Source organism: Lactuca saligna, chromosome 4, assembly GCF_052625555.1.
Source record: "Lactuca saligna cultivar CGN05327 chromosome 4, ASM5262555v1, whole genome shotgun sequence".
Taxonomy (NCBI): domain Eukaryota; kingdom Viridiplantae; phylum Streptophyta; class Magnoliopsida; order Asterales; family Asteraceae; genus Lactuca; species Lactuca saligna.
In genome coordinates this window covers 49,909,581-49,932,667 of record NC_136420.1, presented here as the reverse complement: position 1 = coordinate 49,932,667, position 23,087 = coordinate 49,909,581, and the positions used below count along the sequence as shown (strand labels likewise).

The 23,087-nt window shown below is 32.4% G+C and overlaps 2 protein-coding genes across 2 annotated transcripts; both read left to right on the top strand.

Moving 5' to 3' along the window:
- The first annotated feature begins 10,636 nt into the window (after positions 1-10,636).
- On the top strand, positions 10,637-12,428 carry LOC145039592 (uncharacterized). The gene is made up of 6 exons (XM_078987628.1): positions 10,637-11,344; positions 11,528-11,599; positions 11,690-11,779; positions 11,864-12,008; positions 12,117-12,275; positions 12,418-12,428. The coding sequence occupies exons 1-6, from the start codon at positions 10,637-10,639 to the stop codon at positions 12,426-12,428; spliced, it is 1,185 nt and encodes a 394-aa protein (XP_078843754.1).
- Positions 12,429-20,693: 8,265 nt separating this feature from the next.
- Positions 20,694-22,250, top strand: LOC145041811 (cyclin-U4-1-like). Its single transcript, XM_078989999.1, has 2 exons — positions 20,694-21,089; positions 21,776-22,250. The coding sequence occupies exons 1-2, from the start codon at positions 20,755-20,757 to the stop codon at positions 22,056-22,058; spliced, it is 618 nt and encodes a 205-aa protein (XP_078846125.1). The 5' UTR covers positions 20,694-20,754; the 3' UTR covers positions 22,059-22,250.
- Positions 22,251-23,087: the final 837 nt, after the last annotated feature.

Below are 23,087 nucleotides of genomic sequence, written 5' to 3'. Positions count from 1 at the left end.
TCTACGGCTGACTCATAGGCTTTGAAAATGATGCTCATGTCTGATTTGATCTCATTTAGATTTGGTTCACAAACAGATAAATCAAAATTATTTTCAGTAATCATAATTTGTACATGTTGAATGATGCTTCTCCCGGGTGGATCGTTTGTAGCCATGTAGCAATAATTGGGTTCAGCATCTTCATATTCCCTTTCAGATCCAGATGACCAGTAGCCTTCATCACACTCGATTTCTTGACTATCCATGAGACACATGTTTCTTACAACGGTTGACTCATTATCATCCCCAGATGAACAGTAGCCTTCCACATCTCTCAAAACCGTTGTTACAAATGTTGTTTCACTTTCAGCCATCTCTTGAGCTTTTCGGACATAGTAGGCCAAATCCTTGATTTTTGGTTTCTGCTGAGCATCAGCAAGACAATCTTTTGCAAAACGGTTTGCATGTCCACACTTATGACACACTATTTTTGATTTGTATGATTTGGAACTCTGGGAGGGTTCTGGAGCAGAGTTAGGCTTAAACATGTTTGGTTTGTATGCTGGAGGATTTTCTGAAGTTGATTTATGTTCTGGGGCTGAGTGTGGTTGAAGATTGTTATGGTGAGGAGCTTGAAATTTACTTTGGTATGGTATGAAGGAATGGATGAACGGACGTTTGTATTTCATTGAGAAAAGAGCAAACTCCTGTTAAAAACGGAGTTCATAGCCATGGCCTCGGAGTCATATGTAGGATAGATTTGTGTGGGTGAAATGGGTATGGATTGAACATATGGGATAATGAATTTGAATGAAGCATGAGTAGAAAGGTTCAGAATGGTTGAATCAAAAGAACTAACTAGGGCAAGGGGTCCTCCGGAGAGTTCCCTTAAGGTTTGTGCAACATTAGATTTATGTCCTTAAAGCTCATCAAAGAGTTGATAGTGCTTCAACTTTTTCAAGGAACCATTGCTTTGTAGACAGGATTTCACATTTCCCCATCATTTGATTAGACTGTTTATGAATTTGAGATTGTACTCCAAAGGAGTTCGGACAATCCCATGAGCAGTCATGTTGTTGACCATGATTCGGTAACGGTTGGAGGTTGAGGCCACTGATTCGCCCGGAGTGGTTGTGAAAGTATCAAAGTCGTTGACGAATGATGTAAGGCGCTTGTCTTTCATATTTTCTGAACCTTCAATCAGGTCCTGAAGAGTGTCCCAAATTTCTTTGGCTGATTTGCACAACTTAATATGCTCGAAGAGTGAGGGACGAACACCAAAAACCATTTCTGAGAAAGCAACTTGATCAACATGCAGCTTCTCAATATCATCTACGGTTAGAGGAGCTGGACGATTTTCATCTTGACCCATAAGCTGAGCAGCAGCATCTCTTATAGTGGTTCTTACAGGAACATGAGGAACTTCTTTGACGGATCTCTAGATTTATTCACCTTTATCTTTGGCCAATAGAAATCTTTCCATTCTAACTTTCCAGTGATCATATTCTTCCACAACTAGTAATGGGGCACGTGTAGGGTCACCCACACTATTTGCGATTTGCATGGAAATCATTTGTTGAGGATTAGAAGCAGCCATTGAAGTTAAGATATCTTCAAGCTAAAGTGGTATATAGAAGAACTTTTATCCTTATCACATAAATGGTTGAAATACCAAAGTAAATTCAAACTAACTATAATCTGATCTTATAGATTCAAAGGACAACCACTCAAGCTCTAATACCAATTGAGATAACAAGAATGATCTAATGCGCAGGGACAAGGTTTGAGAATTCAAACCTTGAGTGAATGCTTAAGATCAATGTCTGCTCACTAATATATGTTCAAGTCAAGCTTGGAAAGACCAGTCAAGTCTTAGATAATGTTTTCAACAAATGATCAAGTCATTAAATGAAGAATGAGAATAAATGATCAAAGTAAAGCTAACAAATGAAGAACAAGAAGAATATTTTGAAAAAAGTTTGAAATAACTTAGTAAAAGCCAAAAGTTGAGTGAATGATCCGTACTTGATTTTCGCATTGAAAGCTCATATAAATAGGAGATGAGGTTACAACGAATTAACTGAAGTGCTTACATAGGACTAGACAATATAAATGTTTCTAACATTCTGATTGTCAAATATTACAAAAATCTAGGTCCTATAAAACGTTACATCAATACAAAGACAGAATTCATAAGTACATAAAGACAAAACAGGTTGATTCCGGATCAACACCCATTCCAGACATGAGAGTCATTCTGGAATGTCTTCACTTCAGTTTCTCTTCTTTTTCTCTTTCGGTCTGGACAGATTCCGGATCACTCTCCATATTTTACTTCGGACAATCATCCATTTCGCAATATCTCCACTTCCGAATTTGAGCTTAGGGTTGCTAAGGGTTCACTTTCAGGTTCCAACAGTGGCAATTTCAGAAATTCAGTTAGATGATATCGATGGCGGAGGCTTAGAAAATGTTATGTGGCAAAAATGTATTTATTTATTAGATTAAGGGATATATATATATATATATATATATATATATATATATATATATATATATATATATATATAGAGAGAGAGAGAGAGAGAGAGAGAGGTAAGTTCAATTTTATATATATATATATATATATAGAGAGAGAGAGAGAGAGGTAAGTTCAATTGAGAAAATAAAAAAAAATTGAAAATGAAAGAATCATTTTCAACCAATCATTTATTTTTGCCGCAAAACAAGCCGACGGATGATGAGTAATATTCATATATGAATATAAATATAAATGTATTCGTATATGAATATACCACCTCCCACCGCCACCAACCACCACCACCTCCACAACCAATCACCACCAACCATCGTCACCTCTACCACCACCCACCTCCGTCATATTTATATATGAATAATCACTTACGTTATACTTATTCATATATAAATATACATATAAATGACATATTCGTTCTCAACTTTTTTTATAAATTACGTCATATTTATAAATGACATATTCGTTCTCAACTTTTTTTTTCTTAATTGAACATCCCATATATATATATATATATATATATATATATATATATATATATATATATATATATATATATATATATATATATATATATATATATATATATATATATGTATATATATATATATATAAGACCGGACAAACATGTCGTGTGGTGTCAAGACATTAAACGGGTTGAAAGGACTTAACCTTAACCTAACCCGTTTAATTATCGTGTCGTGTCGTGTCAACCTGTTTATTTTCGTGTCAGTTTCATGCCGGGTTTCGGGTTAAGGTTTAGACCTTCTAAATATGTTGTGTTATGTCAAGTTCAAATATTTTAAATGTTGGAAAGTAGGAGTTGTGGAGGCAAAAAGAAAAAAGTGAAACACTCGAGTTATGAGATAGAATGAAAAATTTATAGGAAGTTTAGAAAGAAAAATAAAAAGAATTAAATGTGAGGAGCAAAATGGATAAGTGGTGAGGATGACTAAAATTAAGTAACTTTGAAAATTTGAATGTTACTTCTAATCAAGGTTCTAAATAACGTAAGGCGTAACTTGGCGGTAATGTCAAGTCTCAAACTTTTCCGAGCCTGGCGAGTCACGAAGTTTGTAAGACGTGACTTAATGCGACAATTTTCTATATAATTAATATTTTTATATGTATTTTTAATTATTATTCATTTTTATACACGTATGTGAGTTAAGGCGGCGTTTTGGCAAAACTTGGCGTCAAGTACAAGCCTTGGAGCTGTGGCACGTCATGGCACGAGCTTTTCAGAACCTTGCTTCTAATTATTGAGTTTGGCCCACTACAGTCTATAACATATAATATATTTATAAAAATATAAAATTTATAATAAATAATATATAATTAAACGGGTCATATTCGAGTTAAAAATCTTGATCCTAACCCTATACGTTTAATTATCGTGTCGTGTCAACCCGTTTATATAAACGTGTCGAAATCTCTGACTCTAAGCCGCTAATTTCACAGCTGAAAAGCCAATTTCACAGGTGTGAAAATATTGGTGGCTATTATTAAAAAATCTCTAATTTTTTTTTTTATAAATATGAAATTTGGAAGAAGCTAAATTCGATTAGCCAAATTTGTCATTTTGTCATTATTATTTTATTATTGTATTTATTAAATATATGGTGAATTTATTGAGGATAAACTTTCATTATATTTTAAATTAAATATTTAATCAAAACAATTTTTATAAATAAAACATGTAATCAACAGTGGATACTGAACAATTAGCATGGATGAAACATATATCTTTTTCCATATTAAAAAACAAAAACAGCTGCAGCACGACATGCTTTTCTCTTGTTTCACTCCAAGAATAGTGAAACATGCTTCCAGCCTGGCTACCTATTGCCTTTTATATATATATATATATATATATATATATATATATATATATATATATATATATATATATATATATATATATATATATATATATATATATATATATATATATATATATATATATAAAAGCCAATAAAATTGTATAATTTTTAATCAATTGGGATAACTCAATGAGGAAAAATATTGCATTCTTGAGACGATTGAAATATAATAAAAAATATTATTGGTGTTATAAAATGGAAGTTGGCAAGTTTGGTTCGGATTTAAAACAATATGGACACATTGTCGACCTGCGTGTTTTGCATTGCATGATATTTTAAGGACATTTTAGTCGATTGATTTTGACTAGTCTTTATCTAAATTAAAAGATGTACTGATATGGAGGGACTAAAAAGAAATTGACTGTTTGTTGTAAAGTCATTGTCTTCTTCATTTCTTTCATGCCCTTCACACTCAAACTTCATAAAGTTTTGTCACTATTAATTACCGACAATGCAAACACTATTTTGTACAATAATTTTGTATGACGTCCATATTTTCCATGACCTAAAAACAACATTAAACTAAATAATAACGTAAACAAAAGAAATTACCATAAGACAAAACTTCAAAAATGATCCCTGTGGTTTTCGAAAATATCAAGTTTAGTCTCTAAGTTCAAAAAACCTCACAGATCATCTCTATGGTTTCAAAACTTTTAACATTTGATCCTTCCGGCTCACTCCGTTACCCTTTAGCCGTTAAGTCAAGAGCATTTTTGTCATTTCATGACCGGGACCATTTATGAGGTTTTCTATTACTTTTTTTTTAAATAAATAAATAAATTTAATATACAAAGGTCTCACCTCTCTCTCTCTCTCTCTCTCTCTCTCTCTCTCTTTCTTAAAATCCTTTTGATTCTTCCATCTATCTTCTTTCTTTTTGCCCTCTAGAGAAACACCATCTACCACGAACCTAACCGTACAAAACCCTATATCCCACCGATAGCCACCTTATCTATTGTTTTCTCTGGCAATTGTGAGGTTTTTGGAGATGAACACTACAATACCACCAGAAGATGTATGATACGGAGATAGAGGTGAATCTGGAGAAGAATATTAGAAGTAATGAATCCAGAAGTAATGAATTTTAGTTATTTGAAGCATAAAATCCTTAATTGCAAAAGCATATGAAGTTAAAATGTTGACTTCTCTTCAACAACACATAATCAAGGGGCATTGTACCTAGATTGGAGTGATTATACCTGAGTTTCATTGAATCTAATGTTTTGCTCCTGTAAGTTACGAAACCTGCAAAAATGTACTACAGAGGGAATATGAAACTAAGGGACTCAAAAGGGGTGAAAGTGGGATTTGGCCCTAAGGCAGCTTACCAAGACCTCAGGTAACCTCCGGTAGCCTCAAATCTATATATTTTTCTCACAATTTTGTCTAAAACTTAACTGATTTTCTTCCATTTGTTGGAGAAGAGATTTGGGTTGCTCGAAGCTTAGGATTAAGCTGAGTTTGCGGAGATTAGTCATGAGGTTTTCGACCTTTAGGTTCTGGTTCTGTCTTCCAAGCAAGTTTGTGCAATGACTGCTAGTTTCTTCCATCAATGTTGAGTGGTGGAGTTAAAAGTCCCGAATTGGAGTTGAATAAGATGAGATGACACCTAGGTTTTGTATATGAATCGCTATAGAACCATTGTGATGCCTCTAATTGCGTTACATGAACCAGAAATTGGAGCTTTGATTGCAATTTGAGGAGCTCCTTTCGATATAGGGGTGGTAGCAGGTTTGTACTGAAATTTATGAAACCTTTTCAGAAGGTGAAGAGACATTTAGGGAGGGGAAGGGTGGTCGACGCTCTTTGATTTCACTGAGATGATCTTGCAAAATGGAGACTGATATTTGATGTTGCAGAAGAACGAGCAAATAAGTGAACCAAGGAGATAAAAAGAGTTTGCATTTACAATCACAATTCACATGTTCCTGAAAACATCGAGCATACAATCTATTGAAATACTGGTAGATTTAGGTTGGATCCTTTAACCAAATTAGTAAATGGGTTCTTGTTTACAGGTTAAGGAGAGTCTTGGAGATAAGATTGGTGTCAGCATAACCCAGAGAGAGAGAGAGAGAGAGAGAGAGAGAGAGAGAGAGAGATTAAATAATTATATTTTTTTCTTTTTTAAAAAAAAATAATAATAAGTCAAAACTTCATAAATGGTCCCTGTGGTGCTGAAATGACTGAAATACCCTTCACTTAACGGTCAAATGTTAACGATGTTAACGAAAAGGACCATTTGTTAAATGTTTTGAAACCACATGGACCATCTATGAGGTTTTTTGAACTTAGGGACTAAATTTGATATTTTCGAAAACCACAGGGACCATTTTTGAAGTTTTGTCTTACCATAATAGTCATATTTTAAAACCTTTTACCACAAAATAAACAAAAAAAATAGAAAAATAACCAAATTAGCCACAATTTCGTAGGCTACCGTCTGCGAAAATGTGGGTGGCTTGCGAAAATGTTTTTTTCCCTCAGGTCAAGATCTGCGAAAGTCTAGGTTAACTGTGAATTTTTTTTCCAAAATTTTGTAGGTCAATCTTATAACTAGAGAATCCAAATGATGATCATTATGGAATTGGTATGCAAAAACGAAAATATTTTTTTAAAACTTTTTTCTTTTTGAGGTTTTTGTAACACCCTGAGGAAAACAAAACAATATGATGATTGTTATGAATTTCGTATGTAAAAGTTATGATTTTTTCTATAATTTTGATCAAATAGTCTATTTTGGAGATAAAAATATGACATCTTGAGATTCAAATTAAAAGTGTAATATGTCTATGGAAAACACTTGTTACAAAGAACACAATGTAACAAATTCAGCTAAAACGGAGTTTGTGTGCGGAATTTATGAATGATCAAAGTTAGGTTTTTTTTTATTTTTTTTTTATTTAATACTTTCATTTACCAACCTACTTTGGAGCTAAATAAGTATCATTTTCCGACATCCAAATTTGAGGTGGGAAAGCCTTTGTTACACAGATTACAATGAAAAAAAATTAACTTAAACAAAGTTCGTATAAAAACTTCATCAAAGTTCAAAGTTTGAAAAAAAACAAAAAATGCAAAAACAAAAATCATAGGTAACTACGAAAATCTATTTTGGTTAACCTGTGAAATTTATGTCTATTTTGATATTTTTTATTTTTGTGGCAAATACTTTAAAAGAATAGACCATTATGGTCGCTTTCTCCATAAACAATGCTCAAACAAAGGATAAAGTTTCAAAACGTATGTTAATTAAAATTGCATTAGATGGCAAAATTGAGTTGGAAATTATAAATTCCACTAAAATCCATGTCTAATGACATGTTTTGAAAACCGGTTCGACCGGGAATCGGTCCTGGATTCGGTTCTTAAAGATCAAAAAACCGGTATTCATGTGAACCAGTGAAAACCGATCGAACCGGTAAAAAATAGTCCGGTTGCACCGGTAAAACTGAAAATTTTAAAAAATATTTGCTTTTTGTATTGTTTATATAATTAAATATAATTATGATATCAACCGATTTTTCTAGTTTTTGAGACCGGTCCGACTGGTTTGACCACTTGAACCATCGAACCAGTTCCGACCCAGTTTTCAAAACCTTACTCTAAAGGAATTGATATTTTTTTTGGATAAAAACAATTTTTAAATTTCATTCATAATATTTATTATAAAAACAAAAATATCATATGTCTGTTTACTTTAACCATATTTCATTGAATTAAAACATATTGTCATCATCCCTCATACACTCCACTCTTCTACCCATCCAACCCCTACATTACACTACCCATCTTCCTACATCCCCACCCACCTATCCGCCCATCGATCCCACCCCACCCCGCCCACACATTCCTGACTCATTACCCAACTCCTCTTCCATACGAAGTACGAACCACCCCTTAAACAATCACATGACTTCACTGAACCCTAGATTTATCTCTTCTCTTCTAATACCTAATGATCAAAGTAAATAATAATAATAATAATAATAATAATATCTTATTTCAACTTTTTCACCAATGCCCCTTGAGATCTCCTCACCGTCTTGTCTTGTGGAAACCCAAAATTCCTCACAAATAAGATCAACTTGTAATGGCAACATACTATTTGCCACTATGACACGTTGTATTAACTCACTCTTCTTCAGTTCTTCAAACCTCTCTCACGTGGACCGAATCAACTTTTTTGTCACGAAATCATATGTTGCCAAACATGAAAGTTTTGGCAACTTCTTAATTGTCATAATTGAATTTAATTAATTACATTTTCTAATTAACCGCATCATCAGGGCCGATCCTAAGGATTTAAATATCTTCAAATGCTCTGGACAAACTAGAAAAAAAGGACCCTTATCACTATTATAAATTTTTTATTTTTAAATAAATATACATAACATAATTTTAAAAAATAACCCAAAAAAACTTGATCATATACAACTGTCTACTTTGTCCCTCCCTTAATGCCCCATACCTACATAATTCAATATTTAGTGTTAGTAATTTCAAATGTCAATAACGACAATACATTTTTATAAAATTGCCACTCAACTCGCTCTTATCTCATCCTTTACACTCGATTTGTGTCCAAATCGATCGGACGCTGCATGCATGCTATGAGTTGTCCAATATTTAATAATATTGTAGATCATGCTTTGTTTTAACTTATATAATTGGGTTTCTTTTCTTTTCTCAACTAATTATTTACAAACTTTTAGATATGTAGGAGGGATATAAACTAAATCTTGTTTCATGATAGCGTCTCATCACCAACTATATATATATATATATATATATATATATATATATATATATATATATATATATATATATATATATATATATATATATATATATATATATATATAGGGTAAAGTGAATATACCTAACAACCTTATATAAGCTTAGGTACCTAACCTCATCAAACTACGTCATTTTGCATTAAATTTTCATTGCAATCATCCAAGGTTCTTAAACTTCATCCCTAAACTTGATTTACTTCAAAAAGAATTGGAAATTCATCATTATATTTCTCCTGCATCCTTTCGTTTGTAGCGATAGGATATAAAGCCCATCAGATGGTATTCGATAGAAAGACGTGATGTAAAAGAAAAATATTGGTGAAAGTCCAAAGATTTTGGAAGCAATTAAGTTATGGGGTTGAAGTTTAAGAACCTTAGGCAATTACAATATAAATATCATACAAACCGATGTGGTATTATGGAGTTAGGTACCTAAGCTTATATAAGGTTGTTAGGTATATTCACTTTTCCCATATATATATATATATATATATATATATATATATATATATATATATATATATATATATATATATATATATATATATATATATATATATAATTTAAGTATTATAAAATGAAAATAATAAAATTATGGATTTTAGTGCATGTTCTTGTCAATAATTATAAGGTAGCAACCAATAATTTGTTTATTAATGTCTCAAGTGAGGTTGCTTAAGATTTATTAGATTCTTGATATCGTATTTTCCCAAATAAACAATTGATTTGTTTCCCCTCGCATTTTGGGGGTTTCTAGTTCTTCTAATGGCATGGCATGTTGATAACCACATACCTATATTTTTTTTCATAATTGCTATTCTCTTTCTCTTTCTCTTTCTCTCTCTCTCTCTCTCTCTCTATATATATATATATATATATATATATATATATATATATATATATATATATATATATATATATATATATATATATATATATATATATATATATATATATATAGAGAGAGAGAGGAAGATTCATTTTAGAACCTATAGTTTTCCGAGAACTAAAAGTGGGATGTTAGATCAAAACTTTTAATGGCCTAGATCAAACATGACATATTTGTAATTATTAACAAGGGCTTTTGTCATAAAATCCCCCAAATTTACATAAAAAAACCGGTTATGCCCAAAATCATTTTTTTTTTTACCACAAATACCTAACATTTGCCCCTCATGTTTCATTTCAATGTTTTTTACCGGTTCCCCTTAAACAACCGGTTACTTCCCCATTTGCAACCAGTAACATTTGCCCGTCTCCTCCGTTTGTCCTCTGTTAACACTCTCCACCCTCCCATTTTGGTGAAGCATTCTCATTGTCTGAAGCTAGGGTTTTTCAAGAGGTAAGAAATTACGGTCTGATCATGTTTTTTACGAGAAATCATCTCTATTAAGTCCTTACTTTTCATGATAATGGTTGCGATTGTGTAGGGGTTAGAAATGGGTTCTTCAAACGATGGTTACGACGACCCATTTGCTGGAATTTACGAGCCATTTTTTGGGTTAAATGAGATGGATTTTGAGTTGCACGGGATTTACATGGATCATGAACCACGACAGGAGTTTGTATCAAGACTTGATAAATGTAAGGATCATTTTCTTAACATTCTAATTTGTGATGCGAACATTAGAAATGCAAGTATGACTGATGAGATGAAAGATCGAGTGGACCATGGTAATGATTTGGAAAATGATGTGGAGGCAGAGGAAGAAGTGACTAACAAATACAGAATACACGATCCAAATGTTAGGTGGGATAAGATGGAACCTAAGTTAGGGGACGTGTTCGAATCACTTGCACAACTGAAATTTTGTGTGACAAACTATGCAGTAAATGGAGGGTACCAAATATACTTTCAGAAGAGTGACAATAGAAGAATTGTTGCAAGATGTGGTAAGAGACATGAAGATAATAAATGCCCTTTTAGACTTTATGCAGCATGGATGTACAATGACAGAACCTTTCAGGTTAAAGCAATGAATTCTGAGCATCTTTGTTCTAGAGTGTCTAAATTTGGGTCTATTGTTAACCCGGAATGGATTAGAAGACACTATGTAACTGAGATAGCAAATAAAGCCAAAGTTAAACTTAGGGAGATGATCAGTGACATCAAACAAAGATATAGATGTGTGGTATTTATAGGACAGGTTAGAAGGGCAAAACAGTAGGCAAAAGAACTGATTGAGGGTAAATTAAATGAACACTATGCAAGAATTTGGGATTATGCCCAAGAGTTATTGAGATCAAACCCTGGGTCTACATGCAAAGTTGGTGTTACTAACAATCCAGATGATAAGAATTATTTTAAAAGGTTTTACATATGTTTCAAGGCTTTAAGTGTTTGCTGGAAAATAGGGTGTAGGAAGGTAATAGGGTTGGATGGATGCTTCCTTAAGGGTCAGGTAAAAGGTGAATTACTCACAGCCATAGGTAGAGATGCTAATAACTAAGTGTTCCCAATAGCTTGGGTTGTTGTTGATGTGGAAAACAAGGATAATTGGACCTGGTTTCTGGAGCTTCTGAAGGATGATCTTGACCTTGGTACTGGTGTAGATTTGGTTGTTATTTCTGATCAACATAAAGTAAGTTCCCTTATTATTATAGTATACTTCAATTTGATTATTTCAATATGGTTATAAATACTAAGATAATATGTCTGTTCACAGGGTTTGCTTGAATCTGTTAAGGTTATTTTGCCACATGTGGAGCACAGGCAATGTGCTAGACACATTTATGCAAATTTTAATAAAGCTTTCTCTGGATTGGAGTTGAAGAAGCTGTTCTGGGCTTGTGCAATGAGTTGTGTTGAAGGTGACTTCTTGAGAAACATGGAAAAAATAAAGACCATAAGCCCTAGTGCATATGAGTATCTAATGTCATAAGAACCCAAAACATGGTGCAGAGCTTACATGAGTGTAGGGTTTGCTTGTGAGGCAGTGGAGAATGGTATTTCAGAGTGTTTCAACTCCATAATTGAAGAAGCTAGGAAAAAACCTTTGATTACACTGCTTGAAGAGATAAGGATATACATAATGGACATGTTTTCCTTTATGAATGATGAATGCAGTAAATGGAAAGGTAATATATGTCTAGAGATGATTAAGAAGATGAATCTTTTTGGAAAGAACTTTAGGTATGACACAAAATAATTGTTTCTTTGTCTAATTGTCATTATAGTTGATATATAATGAGTAATACATACTCATTTGTCTTCATGTAGGCTTTGGTTAGTAGTGCATAGCTTAGGAAATGTATTTGAAGTGAGAAGAGCATGTACTAGTTACAAGGTAGATTTGGATGGTAGGATTTGTTCTTGTAGATTATGGGATTTGTCTGGAATCCCTTGTGTCCATGCCATAGCAGCCATTAATTATATCCATCAAACTCCAGATGAATATATTAGTGACTACTTTTCAGTGACTAAATTCAAGGAATGCTACTCAACAAACATCAGTCCTGTGAATGGGAGTAATATGTGGCCTCTAACTGGATACAACAATCCTTGCCACCTGTTGGTAGGAAAATGCCTGGTAGGCCCAAAACCAAAAGAAGGAGGCATGCAAGTGAGAAAGAGAGTAAGTTTAGTTCCACTTCAAGGGTGAAACCCCCAAGGACTGTGAGATGTGCTAATTGTCTTGAGTATGGGCATAATAAAAAAGGCTGCAAGAATGAAAAAAAGGTACCAGTTCCTATGCCACCAAAGAAGATTGGGAGGCCTAGGAAATGTGATGTAGCTGGATCCAATCCACATGTTTCTGTACCCACTCAATCTAGTCAACAAGCAAGTCAGCAGGGCAGTCAACCACTTGTGACATCAACTATAACTACTCAAGCTAGTCAACAGGGCAGTCTGCATACTTCAAGTTCTAACACTAGCAAGAAAATGAGGAAATTAGGTTTAAAAGGCCCAAGTTTCAGAGTTGGTGAAATTTCAAGTGAAGTAACTGTCCCAGATGTTAGAAGGAAGAAATTGGGTGTAAGAAGGCCAAATAGGAAGTCAACAACCAAATTTCAGGATGAAGTCAACAACCAGGTTCCAAATGAGGTTGCTCAAGCTGCTGCTCTTAATGATGTTCCTTTGGTGAATGAGATGATAGAAGAGGAAGAAACTGAGGTGTCAATGAAGGTGCCAGAGCCAATTTTTAAAGAAGTTCATTTGGTCAATAACCAAGTTCCAGTTGTGAATGAGGTGATACAACTTCCTGCTGTTAATGATGTTCCTTTGGTGAATGAGGTGATACAAGAGGAAGATGACATTATGGTGATAGAAGAAGAAGTAGTTGATGTTCCAGTAAAGGTTACCCAAGATCTAAAACAAAGTCTTGATGAAGTTGGAGATGTAATTGATCAAATTCTTGGTTCTGGAAATGCATCAGATGCATCTGATGTTCCATTGGTGAATGAAGGTAGTGTAGAACCTGAATTCACTGAAGGACATGCATCAGATATTCTCCCAGATAAAATGAAGATAAGTGTTGAAGACATAGCAAATTTACTTGAAGTAGGATATTCCATGGGTGAAATTGAAAGCATGGGGTGGATGGAAATTGAACTTGATGACACTCCACCAGTTGAGATGGTAATTTATTAACCTTGTAATTTTAAATATATGTTATTTATTAATCTTGTTATTTCTTGCATCAGGACTTAAATGAGGATGAGCCTGATGTTGATGAAGATGAAGCTGACTTTGTAAATGATGTTCTAAATGATGGTGGTGTGATTGAAGGTGAAGGTGAAGGTGTTGAAAATCAAGATGATGGTGATGTGATTGAAGGTGAAGGTGTTAATCATGGGAATGATGGTGGTGTGATTGAAGGTGAAGGTGAAGGTGTTGAAAATCAAGATGATGGTGATGTGATTGAAGGTGAAGGTGTTAATCATGGGAATGAGGCTGCTGGTGATGTTCTAAATAATGAGGTTGCTGATGATGGGAATGTGGCTACTGGTGATGTTCTGATAGTGCCTAAGACAAGGAAAAGAAAGCAATCAGAGAGGATCACTAAACTAAAGCTTAAAAAGGCAGTTTTTGATAAAGATGGGGGTGGTTCCACATGTTCAAATCCAGTGAATCTGGAGTAGTTAGTTATGTTTATGGGGGATTTAGGTGGGAATGGTATACTTGGGCATTTGCACAGGAAGCCCTTTTTGGTACATTTTGTACATGTTAGTTTATACACCCACTAAGTGTACCTTTCATCCACTTGTTCTCATGTACCTTTTGGGTTGCCTTTTTGGGATATATTTTTGGCAATTTGGTACAAATGGATGGATGATACATGTTAGTTGATCTTTTACAATATTTTGTATTGGTACATGAATATGATGTAATTAATCCCCTCATTATGGTTATAATATGTTTGTTATGTTTGTTATTTTATACTATGTTTTTTTGATCCATACCATTGGCATATATATTACGTATCATTTGTAACTACAGTTAGCCAATTTTAGCATTTTACTTTATCATTTAGCAATTTAATGTATATTATGAACCATATGTTTGTTATGTTTACCATTTACATTTCACAGATAATTTCTATTTTACCATTTCACAGCATTGTACCATTTCATTGTACTTTACCATTTGCATTTCACTAATATTTTGTATGATCCATACCATTGGCATATATATTATGTATCAATTGTACTTTACCAGTTAGCCAATTTTGGCATTGTACTTTACCATTTAGCAATTTAATGTATATTATGAACCATATGTTTGTTATGTTTACCATTTACATTTCACAGATAATTTCTATTTTACCATTTCACAGCATCATACCATTTCACAGCATTGGCATATATATTAGGTATCATTTGTAACTACAGTTAGCCAATTTTAGCATTGTACTTTACCATTTAGCAATTTAATGTATATTATGAACCATATACCATTTAGCTATTTAATCTTCATCCAAAACAGCAGTTACTAGCCAACTTCAACATTGTACTTCCATTTGCAACTAAAAACCAAAAGCCAAGTTCTACCAAAAGACAATCCAAAATGATTTACATCTTCAAAACAACATTTACATCTTCAAAGCAACTATTGTCACCATTACAAAAATAAGAACCAAAAGACCTACAATTATTTCTACCAAAGTCTTCAACTGTCCATGCCCCTGCCCCTGCCCCTGCTTTTGCGTTGTGTGAGTTGGGTCGATAATGTGACCATCTTGTTCATTGTACCATTTGAAGAAAACCACAATCCTCTTCTTCCACCTAGAAAAAAACAATAATTTGTATGAATTACATACAAATTAGGGCAAATTTACAAATTAGGGAAAATTGTTTCAAGGTTTCTCAAGGTTTCTTCATTGTACCATTTCAAGGTTTCTCAATAAATTTACAAATTAGGGAAAATTGTTTACCTTGTAGTTAGGGCACCCATAAAACTTCTTTCCATAGTTCTCAGGTGTTCGAGCAACAGATACCTTGCACACATCTCCACAGCCACATCTAATTATTATTTTCTTTCTCAATGTTGGACCACCTTAGAAGCTTGATTTGGCAGACGAAGTCGACATTTTACAGATACTTTGGGTAGAAGACGAGGGAGAGAATAGAAGACAGGGGAGGGAAAGACTTTGGATCGATGTTAATGGAAGAGGTTTATGTTTAGGGGTTAAAAAGGTGGAAGTAACCGATTGTTTAAGGAGAACCGGTAAAAAACATTGAAATGAAACATGAGGGGAAAATGTTAGGCATTTGTGGTAAAAAAAAAACGATTTTGGGCATAATCGGTTTTTTTATGTAAATTTGGGGGCTTTTATGACAAAAGCCCTATTAACAATTTCAATAGTAACATTGACTTTTCACAATAAACTACAAGGGTAGTTAATGAATAAAAATTAAAATACCTAATAATTAATCAAAATTAATTTTGAAAATACAACCCTCTCTCTCTCTCACACACTCTCTCTTTTTCTCACATCGTCTTTCTCTCTCCTTCGTGTTCATCTTCATCCCAGATTTAGAGATGAAATCGCCTAATCTTCCGCCATCCACACTCCCTACTCTCCAGATCATCAATGACGAATTGAAGAAAAAGCAGATCGTCGATGACCTAAACTGTTCGTTGATGGATCGACAGAGTACTCGTAGTTGCTCACTGCCTCACCGAGTTGTTTTGATGCTTCATGCTTTATTGATTCCGTTGTGCCCTAAACCTGCAATTTTGTTGGATTGGTTAATTAATTTGGGTGAGAATTGAGTTGCAGTTTCATATTTGGATATTGTGAAGGAAAAGTTTGCGAAATTGTTTTTAGGCGAGGATATGTCTGGTGGAGGTAAGGGCGTATCATCAGCTCAGGCTTTGTCAAATGCCATTACGAATCTAGAAGGTTCTACACATTCTGATTTTCATAATTATAATTTGTTTTTCTGAAAACTGTATTTTATTCATTGATTGATTCAATCAAAAAACCATTACGAAGCAATCACACCGGAAGGAGAAGAGATCATAACAGTTTTTAGAGTGATGAAAACATGTTATGAGATGCTGAAAGACCATGGCTACGAAGTTGAAGATTCAGAGATGAACACGACAAGAAAGGAATTTATTGAGAAGTACAACGACACCATTCGAAGAGAAGAGCTCACCTTCACCAAGTCCAAACCAAACAACACTGAACCAGTAGGCCTTTTGATTGCGTTATATATTTCGATTTTCAAAGATGGAGATGATAAATGTTTTCACATATGAATCACATGTAATTTACATATGAATCAGATGTAATTCACATGTAAATCACAAGTGAATCACATATGAATTACATGTGATTCACATGTAATGCACATATGAATCACATGTAAATCACAAGTGAATCACATATTAATTATTGTGATTCACATGTAAATCATATGTAATTCACATATGAATCATATGTAATTCACATATAAATCACAAGTGGATCACATGTAATTCAGATATAAATCACAACTGAATCACATATGAATTAAATGCGATTCGCATGTAATTCACGTATAAATCGCAAGTAACTCACATGTAAATCACGAGCGAATCACATATAAATTATATGTGATTCACATATAATTCATATATTAATCCTATGTATTCACATGTAAATCACAAGTGAATTACATATCAATTACATGTGATTCACATATAAATCACAAGTGAATAAGATATGAATTACATATGATTCACATGTAAATTAGAAGTGAATCACGTATGAATTACGTTAATATGCACACATGCATTTTGTGTGTGTGTTTTTCGTTAATTAATTTTTAAAATTTTATTGTCAATTTCACATTTGAATCTTAAAATATACAATCACATGTGAATATCACATTATAAAATCACATGTGAATTTATAATGATATAATCTCATGTGAATCTTACATGATTTATATAAATGTGGACTTTTATGAGTGTTCTTGTATTAATCAATTTTTTTAAAAACTTTATTGTAGATTTTGAAGAATTTATGGAAAATATTGAAGGGTGAAAAGTGATAAATTGAAAAAAATATATATATAAAAATTTGATATGAAAAATGACAACATTGTGAATCTTTGTAGTATTTTTTTATTTTTTATATTTTATTCTGTATCAAATAAAATTATCGTGTTTTTATGTTTATAGATTGATTAATAAAAATGATTTTGTTATGATTTACTTACGAATATTACAGTATAAGAAATATACATATATGTATTTGAAAAAATATGTATATATGCAACTAAAACGTTGATTCCTTTGGTTAAAAGAATTAGATTTTTTTTTAATATTCTAGTTTTTTTTTTAATTTACTAATTTTTAAATATTTACTTTTTAAAAATGTAGTTTTTTTTTTTTTTTTAAATTGTAGTTTTTTTAATGCAATTTTTTTTTAAAAAAATTACAATTTTTTTTTGGAAAAAATTCAGTTTTTTTAAATGCAGTTTGTAAATTTTTTTTATAATTAATGTTTTCTAAAAAGAGTAAAAAATCTCCACTAAAAATCAAAAATTATTAAAAAAAATCCGAATTTTGATTTATTATGTTAATTCTTAGAACATTTTATTAATACTTTCAATAACAAAAAAACATTAAACATTAAATGAGATCGGTAAAATGACGATCATATGTTTAATAAGTTAAATTTGATCTAACACTCTACCTTTAGTGTTCGAGTTCTCGAAAAACTATAAGTATTTAACTGATCTCACCATATATATATATATATATATATATATATATATATATATATATATATATATATATATATATATATATATATATATATATATATATATATATCGGTTATGTTTTTTTAGAATCAGAAAATATTATTAACGGACGACCACCTAGCAAGGTACTAGGCAGACCCATAAAATGGAAGTTACAATTGAGTTTGAATTACAAACAGTGGGCAAATAGACCAATAAGCCCATCTATAATGACAATCTACACTCCTATCTCTAATCCAAGTGAGTACAAGAGACTTAACACTATCTAGGATCTAGAAGTGGGAAGTTCGTATGCTCCTAAACACCCATTCACATCTTGTTTTCCATAGTAACCACACTACACCATAACAAACACAAATTAGGTTGTTTCTCCTTTTTCGACATCTCCCCCAAGTTTTTACAAAACCGATAAGTTCCCCGATGGTTTGGAATTGTGGGTTCGGAATATCGCACCATTTAAATACCAGATCCCAAACAGTGCTCACTACTGGGCAACGAATCAGAATGTGCTCCATATCTTCATCCTCAAGATGGCACTGGGAGCATGATGTGTTTATAATTGTGACTCCTCTCTTTTTCAACGCCAAGTTGGTTGGGATACGTCCCAGATTAGCTTTCCAAATAAAGGTATTGACCTTTATGGGGATATCATGAATCCATAGGATGATTACTTCGTTGTTTGCCGGCTCTATATTATCAATCTTTAATCCGATCGCCTCTACATGAAATGTACCATCCCCTGATAAGGGGCAGTTCCATGTGTCCGGTTCTAGAGATGGCCGGTGTTCACCAATGGCATCATACAACATCCGAAGGCTATGAATCTGTTCATCAGTTGTAGGGGTTGATCTCCATTCCCAAGTATAGCCCTCCGCTTGCACTCTTTGACTAAGCCTGCAAGTGTTACGTCTTTCAAGCTGATATATCAGTTATGTTTGTTTAATTTTTTATACCATATTTATAATGAATTAAAATCATTATAAATATTAGTTTGAAATAAATTACTAGAGTATTTAAATTGATCGTATATTTTATTGTCGTTGTTGATATTCTCAAATTACATATGCTCATACTAAGTGACATGGGTTTTCTATCATATTTAATGTAAAAGTTAGCATCAGTTAGAAAATTGTGCTATTTTTACATGCATTAGACACATGAGTTTGTAGTTCGTTTTCGAAAACTTTCCTATTATATACATGTATTTTCAAGATTGAGGTATGTTAAATGGTTTATATATATATATATATATATATATATATATATATATATATATATATATATATATATATATATATATATATATATATATTATGTTCACTGAATGGTTATATATAATCAAATTAAGTATGATAAAATATTGAATTGTTAGGAATCCAAATAATGGTACCCAACCATTTACAAAAGAATCACATAACATGCAAATACCTTCTCTAGTGGGACCCGCAACCAAGAATCACAAAATTCACCATTGATCACACATGGAATCACATGATGACATTTTGGAAACCATCATTTTATAATTAACTAATTATTCTATTTTTACCCAAGTTCCCCATTTCCTTTAAAGATTCTTGTTTGTTAGTTTTCAACTATAAGTGAATTCATTTTTGTTTTTAATACAAAACTATTTTTTCTATATAAAAAGCTAACATAATTCAGTTAATATTTCGTAATTATTTAAACTTTGTTTCCGAGGAAAAAAAAATACAAGTATATTGTTATGTTCTTGTTGATACACACACAAATTTTGGAAAATTACACGAATTTGAATTTTAAGAAAAAAAAAAGTTGTGCTTCTTAAGTTTGAAAATAGTTATTCTTATGAATGTTTTTAGTTTCCGCGTAAAAAAAGTGTTATTTCATTTTTTTATCTAAATTTTAGTAATTATTTATTTACAAATCTTCAATAAAAACTATATTTCCTTGAATGTTTTAATTACAATCATCTATTTTCCATCGATTCTTTATTTAAGATGACTTTATTTTTTTATTTCAAGCAAACTACCAAAGTCTAAAAATTAACATTAGTATATCTAGCTTATAAAAAAAGTCAATGATATATACAAAAAAATGTTATAAATATTATAAATATAGAAAGAATCTATATGAAAACTTTATAACAAAATTTGGCATTTGATCCATATTTTTCCCACTAAAATCTTTTCTTTAAGAACTTGAAGGTCACATGGGGGACAGCCTGGTCATAATCCATATTTCTCAAGGGCGAAATAGTAATTTCATGTATACCTACCTGCTAACGACCACCCTACCAGTGGTTTATATACCTGAAACACCCTTGTCTTTCTTCTTCGCTAGCTCGGCTGAAACTCTCTCTCTCAACCTCTGTTCATCAATGGCGGACATGGAGTGCCCTACAGTGATGAACAACCTCATTACATTCCTGTCATCTCTTCTTCAACGAGTAGCCGAATCGAATGATCTCAACCCTCGATTTCACCCGCAGAAGATCTCGGCTTTTCATGGTCTCACTAGGCCAACTATCTCGATCCAAAGCTATTTAGAGAGGATTTTCAAGTATGCTAACTGTAGTCCTTCGTGTTACGTTGTTGCGTATGTTTATCTTGATCGGTTTACCCAGCAACAGCCTGCGCTTTCTATCAATTCCTTCAATGTCCATCGGTTGTTGATTACTGGTGTAATGATTGCTGCCAAATTCATGGATGATTTGTAAGTTCTTTTCGCTTATAATTCTCCGTTCCTTCGTGAAATTGTGCTGTTTTTATGGAATTTGAGCCTATTTCAAATGTTTTAGGAGCGTTTTTATTGGAATTGAGTATCATGATTCGAGAATTTGAGCCCCAAATTACTCTGACAATTGTCTGGATCACATTATTGGCATCTAATTCAGACTCGTAGTTAATGAAGTTAAGAATTTATGAATTCCTAACAGATAAAAAGGGGAAACTAAAAATTCTTTGCTTCAAACCCCTGTTTTCTCTGTTGTACTTTTGATTCAGATAACTTTATGATATCAAATTTCTAGTTTTCTATGATTGGATGAGAATTGTGTTAGGTTTAGTAATCAGATTCATGTAAATTGAATTCTTCTAATACTCTTGGGCCAAGTAACCAATCAAAATGATTGTTCAAAAAAAAATCTTTCGATATACATCAAGTGGTTGTACTTGGCGCATGACATGTTGTACCTTGTTCTTCGTTTGTCCCCCACCTCATGAATGATACCCAAGAAAATAGTATTGCACCCACCAGTACCACATCATTAGTCATATCTTGGAGTTAAAGCTCAACAAATCTTTTAACTCAATTTAGGGTTAGATTAAATACATGATAATTGTATTAAAAAACACCATTTTTTGTACAATGAGTAATTAATTAACAATGCCCTTTTTCAGGTACTATAATAATGCATATTTTGCAAAAGTAGGAGGAATCAGCACAACAGAAATGAATTTTCTTGAAGTGGATTTCTTGTTTGGGTTAGGGTTTCAATTGAATGTGAACCCCACCACTTTCCACACCTATTGTTCATATCTCCAAAGAGAAATGTTGCTTCTTCAACCACCATTAGATCATCATCTAACATCATCATCATCATCATCATCATCGCCATCAATATCAACAAAACTGCTTCATTATGAAGATGATCATCAACAACAAGAAGTGGCAGCAGTTTAATCAGCAATCTTTTTTTTTTTTTGAGACTGAATTAATCTTTTTATCTTGAGCTTGAATGATGTGTTTTTAGGTAGATTGTAGATTATTTTATATGGGTTTAGCAAGTTAAACCTTTTTAAGGCAGTTTTTGGGGGGTGTATTTTACTTGACTTTGATTGGTGGTATATACAAATGGGATGCTTTTTTTCACTATCTTATATATATTTCAAATTATTTTTATTGTTGGTAGGGGCATATAGAAGCATAAAGCTGCAAAAAGGAACACTGTGTAAGATCTAATCTGGAGAGAGAGAGAGAGAGAGAGAGAGAGAGAGAGAGAGAGAGAGAGAGAGAGAGAGAGAGAGAGAGAGAGAGAGAGAGAGAGAGAGAGAGAGAGAGAGAGAGAGAGAGTGTCATGATTGGGTGTGGGTGAATTAACAATGGATAGGGTGTATTTATGGCAAGTATGGGATAAATATAATATATCAAAAGACAGATATAAAATGAATATTAAAAAAAAAAAAGAGTTTTTGAATTTAGTAAAATTTATATTATTTGAGTTATATTTTAGAAATAGAAAAAAGTAAAAACAATATTTCTCAAATTTATTATGGATGCTGATTTGGAGTTGAAACAAAGTTAAAAAAAAAAATTAAAAAAAAAAAAAAAAGGTAGCCGGAAGGGTAATTAACATGTTTTATGGTTGTTCCGTTATTATTTTTAGAAGCAAATGCAAATAATTAGAAAATGGAAAAGTTTAATTAACTGATTGAAAATTATAACATTTAATTGAGTAAAACGCAAATAAAGTATCAAGAATCACTTTATAAAACATTACATATTATACATTTTATCTAAGAAATTTATTTATATATTTTTTTTAAATCAATGCTTAATGGTTTATATTAGAAGTTAAAACTCTAGTAGTCCTAGATATTGCTACTTTCATGAGTTTCGAGGCGGGATTTATATGAGCTCTTCAATGGTGCAGTTACTATTTTTATAAATACATTTTTTTATATAAATAAAATTCTACTAAAGCAGCATTCC

What these genes read in the sequence shown, in the direction of transcription:
- LOC145039592 (XM_078987628.1), top strand. Translation starts at nt 10,637, where the DNA reads ATGGGTTCTTCAAACGATGGTTACGACGACCCATTTGCTGGAATTTAC. An exon ending in GATGCTTCCTTAAGGGTCAG is followed by an intron (nt 11,600 to 11,689) that starts GTAAAAGGTGAA and finishes GTGGAAAACAAG; the next exon opens with GATAATTGGACCTGGTTTCT. An exon ending in TGCAATGAGTTGTGTTGAAG is followed by an intron (nt 12,009 to 12,116) that starts GTGACTTCTTGA and finishes ACATGAGTGTAG; the next exon opens with GGTTTGCTTGTGAGGCAGTG.
- LOC145041811 (XM_078989999.1), top strand. Translation starts at nt 20,755, where the DNA reads ATGGCGGACATGGAGTGCCCTACAGTGATGAACAACCTCATTACATTC. An exon ending in GCCAAATTCATGGATGATTT is followed by an intron (nt 21,090 to 21,775) that starts GTAAGTTCTTTT and finishes GCCCTTTTTCAG; the next exon opens with GTACTATAATAATGCATATT.